At 48.9% G+C, this 3,047-nt stretch overlaps 1 protein-coding gene and 1 non-coding gene across 2 annotated transcripts; one reads left to right on the top strand and one right to left on the bottom strand.

The window, feature by feature from the left end:
- Positions 1-611: 611 nt before the first annotated feature.
- Positions 612-718, bottom strand: LOC112939131 (small nucleolar RNA R71). The gene has a single exon (XR_003242673.1). It is a non-coding gene; the product is annotated as a small nucleolar RNA R71 (small nucleolar RNA).
- A 402-nt stretch (positions 719-1,120) lies between these two features.
- On the top strand, positions 1,121-2,541 carry LOC136356629 (uncharacterized). The gene is made up of 2 exons (XM_066310876.1): positions 1,121-1,165; positions 1,255-2,541. The coding sequence occupies exons 1-2, from the start codon at positions 1,121-1,123 to the stop codon at positions 2,539-2,541; spliced, it is 1,332 nt and encodes a 443-aa protein (XP_066166973.1).
- The last annotated feature ends 506 nt before the right edge of the window (positions 2,542-3,047 follow it).

Genomic DNA, 3,047 nt, shown 5'->3' with positions numbered 1-3,047 from the left:
AATCGACATCAACACAAACGATAAATCAATCGGACAATGTCGAGAACCAGACTTGCAGGCTAACCTTGGTTGTTTTCACTCTTTGTTGTGAAAACAGGGTAGTGCATGACTTGTTTCAACCTGCCGAAAAACTTCAAAGAAAATCCAGAAGCTTTCTTCCGGAGCATCAGGCCGCGAGTCGTTGCTCCACAGAAAAGTCTACTGACAGAGAAACCAGCCGTACCAGCGCCACCAACCTTCAAGATTATGGCCAGCAAGACTCTTCGCGAGTTCGCTGCTCCCTCTGCTGACAAGTGGTCGTCGGGCCGCAAGTCAACATAGGAGATGTGGATTTCGACTTAAAGTCCAGCCTTATCACGATGGCGCAGGCTAGCCCGTTCTGTGGCAAGCCTAATGAGGATTCCAACGCTCATCTACAACAATTCCTGGAGATATGCAGTACGTACACCATCAAGGGAGTCAATCCTGACGCCGTCAGACTGCGACTATTTCCGTTCTCCCTCCTCAGGAGAGCGAAGCAGTGGTTTTATGCCAACCTTTCTGCTATCAACACTTGGGATAAATGCTCTACGGCATTCCTCTCGAAGTTCTTCCCGATGGGCAAAACCAACGCCCTTCGTGGACGAATTTCCAGTTTCCAGCAGACAAGGGACGAGTCCATTCCGGAAGCATGGGAACGACTGCAGGAGTACGTGGCCGCCTGTCCTCATCATGGGATGGACGAGTGGCTGATCCTGCAGACTTTTACAATGGGCTCACCCCAATGTCCCGCGATCACCTGGACGCGGCAGCTGGAGGAGCCTTCTTCTCTAAAACGGTTCAAGGAGCCGTTGAACTCATAGAGAAGATGGTCTCCAATATAGGTTGGAGCGAGGAACGACTCCAGACCCGTCAGCGAGGCATGCACACTGTTAAGGAGACGGAGTTACATGCTGCCAAGCTGGACCTCTTCATGAAACGATTGGACGACCATGAGAAACGGCGACAAGGCACCGTTAAGGCCTTGGACTCTCACATCAAGTGTGAAGTCTGCGGTGGCACGGGTCATTCTGGGAACAACTGCTGGAAACCCGTGAGGAGGTGATGTACATGGGCAACAACAACAACGGGTATCGTCTACATGGAGGTCAGGGGTGGAACCAACCACACCCATATTATCAAGGAGGTAATAAAAATGGTAACTTCTCTAACCAACCCTCCTTGAAGGATCTTGTTTTTGCGCAAGCTAAAACCACTGATACACTAAACAAAAAGGTTGCTACCAATGATAAGATCTTAGAGAACATAAATGTTAAGCTAGATGGCTTTGCTTCAGCATTTCAAAACCAGCTGAGCTTTAATAAGATGATAGAAACCCAGTTAGCTCAGTTGGCATCTTTAGTCCCTGCAAATGAATCTGGGAGAATTCCAGGGCAACCCGACTCCTCCATTGAAAATGATAAGGCGATCACAACGAGGGGAGGTAAGTCCACTCGTGATCCGCCATATCCTAACCCTGCAGGAACTAATGGGATGTCAAAAGAAACGCCATCTACTGACTCGGCTGACAAGGAGATTCAGCCAGAGAAGACAGTGCCACAGGAGTACTACGACATGAGGCTCCTGCCATTTCCTCAACGGAGTAGGAAACCGATAGTGGACGAGCAGTTCGCTCGTTTTGTTGAAATGATCCAAAAGATCCATATCAAAGTGCCGTTGTTGGACGCTATGCAAGTGCCGACATACGCCCGTTATCTCAAGGACATACTCAACAACAAGAGACCGCTCCCAACAACGGAGGTGGTGAAGCTGACAGAACACTGCAGTAACCTGATAATCCACAAGCTCCCGGAGAAAAAGAAAGATCTGGGGTCTCCTACGATCACCTGCTCGATCGAGGCACAACAATTCGACCAGGCCTTGTGCGACCTTGGAGCCAGCGTCAGCATCATGCCAAAAGACGTCTTTGACAAGCTCAACTTCACGGTGTTGGCACCAACACCGATGCGCCTCCAACTGGCTGACTCGTCAGTCCGTTACCCAGCGGGGATAGCGGAGGATATGCCAGCCAAAATACGGGATTTCTTCATCCCGGTTGATTTTGTGGTACTGGACATGGACACGGGGAAGGAGACGCCACTCATCCTAGGCTGTCCGTTCCTTAGCACCATAGGAACCAACATTGACGTGGGAACGGGGAGTATCCGTTTCCATATCAACGGGAAGAAGGAAAAGTTTGAGTTTCAACCAAGGACGAAACAATGCTCCCTGGTCAGAATCAAGAACGGGCCAAACCCGCAGAACATTCAAGTGGTCGAAGTGGAGCCACCCAAGACGGATAGCCTAGTAAGGTTTATGCAGAACTTCCTGGAGAAGGAAACAACAATACCCGTGAACCGTTATTGGAGGAAACCGATAAAATCACCTGTACCGACTAAGAAGTTAGAGCAGCTGGCTCAGAAGAAGTCGTCTTCCGCACCGAAATCAAAGAAGGTGTGGAGGAAGAAGCCAAAGACGCCCGCTCCATCACCTCTGGAGACGGGTGGAAAATCCATGAACTGAATCAGAAGGAGGTATGGTCTTGCACGTCGGACTTTAAATGACGCGACCTTCACCAATAGGTAAATTGGTATGTATCCGCATATTTGTTTTCAACAATTTTAATTTTTGCATCATCACATATTTTAATTTCAAAATTGCATTTAGGACTTTTGAATTTCGAGGAAGTTCTTCAATTGAATTTTTCAGAGCAAACCAAAATAAAATCTCCAACAAAAATTCATAATGCCATGCCCACACTGACCGTTGGCTTCCAACGGCCAAAAGTTGGGCCGGTTGGGCCCACCAGGGGTTCGCCCGAACACCATGGTTCGGCCGAACCGGCCAGGCAACGGTCGGCTGCCTCACTTTTTGAGGCAACGGCTAGTGGGTCCCACATGTCATTTCCGACCGTTGTGGGCACCCTATAAAAGCCAGCTGGCCAAGAGAGGGAATTCCACCCCATTTCAACACATTTTCATTCCCTCTCCAAAGTTTGCTCTTAAGTTCATTCATGCTTTGATAGTTTT

This window comes from Oryza sativa, chromosome 5 (genome assembly GCF_034140825.1).
Source record: "Oryza sativa Japonica Group chromosome 5, ASM3414082v1".
In the NCBI taxonomy this organism is placed as follows: domain Eukaryota; kingdom Viridiplantae; phylum Streptophyta; class Magnoliopsida; order Poales; family Poaceae; genus Oryza; species Oryza sativa.
Note: the sequence above shows the minus strand (reverse complement) of the source record. Positions and strands in the feature narration are given on the sequence as shown.

Coding starts and splice junctions, on each gene's coding strand:
- LOC136356629 (XM_066310876.1), top strand. CDS start 1,121: ATGGAGGTCAGGGGTGGAACCAACCACACCCATATTATCAAGGAG. Junction 1,166..1,254: donor ACACCCATATTATCAAGGAG/GTAATAAAAATG, acceptor CTAAACAAAAAG/GTTGCTACCAATGATAAGAT.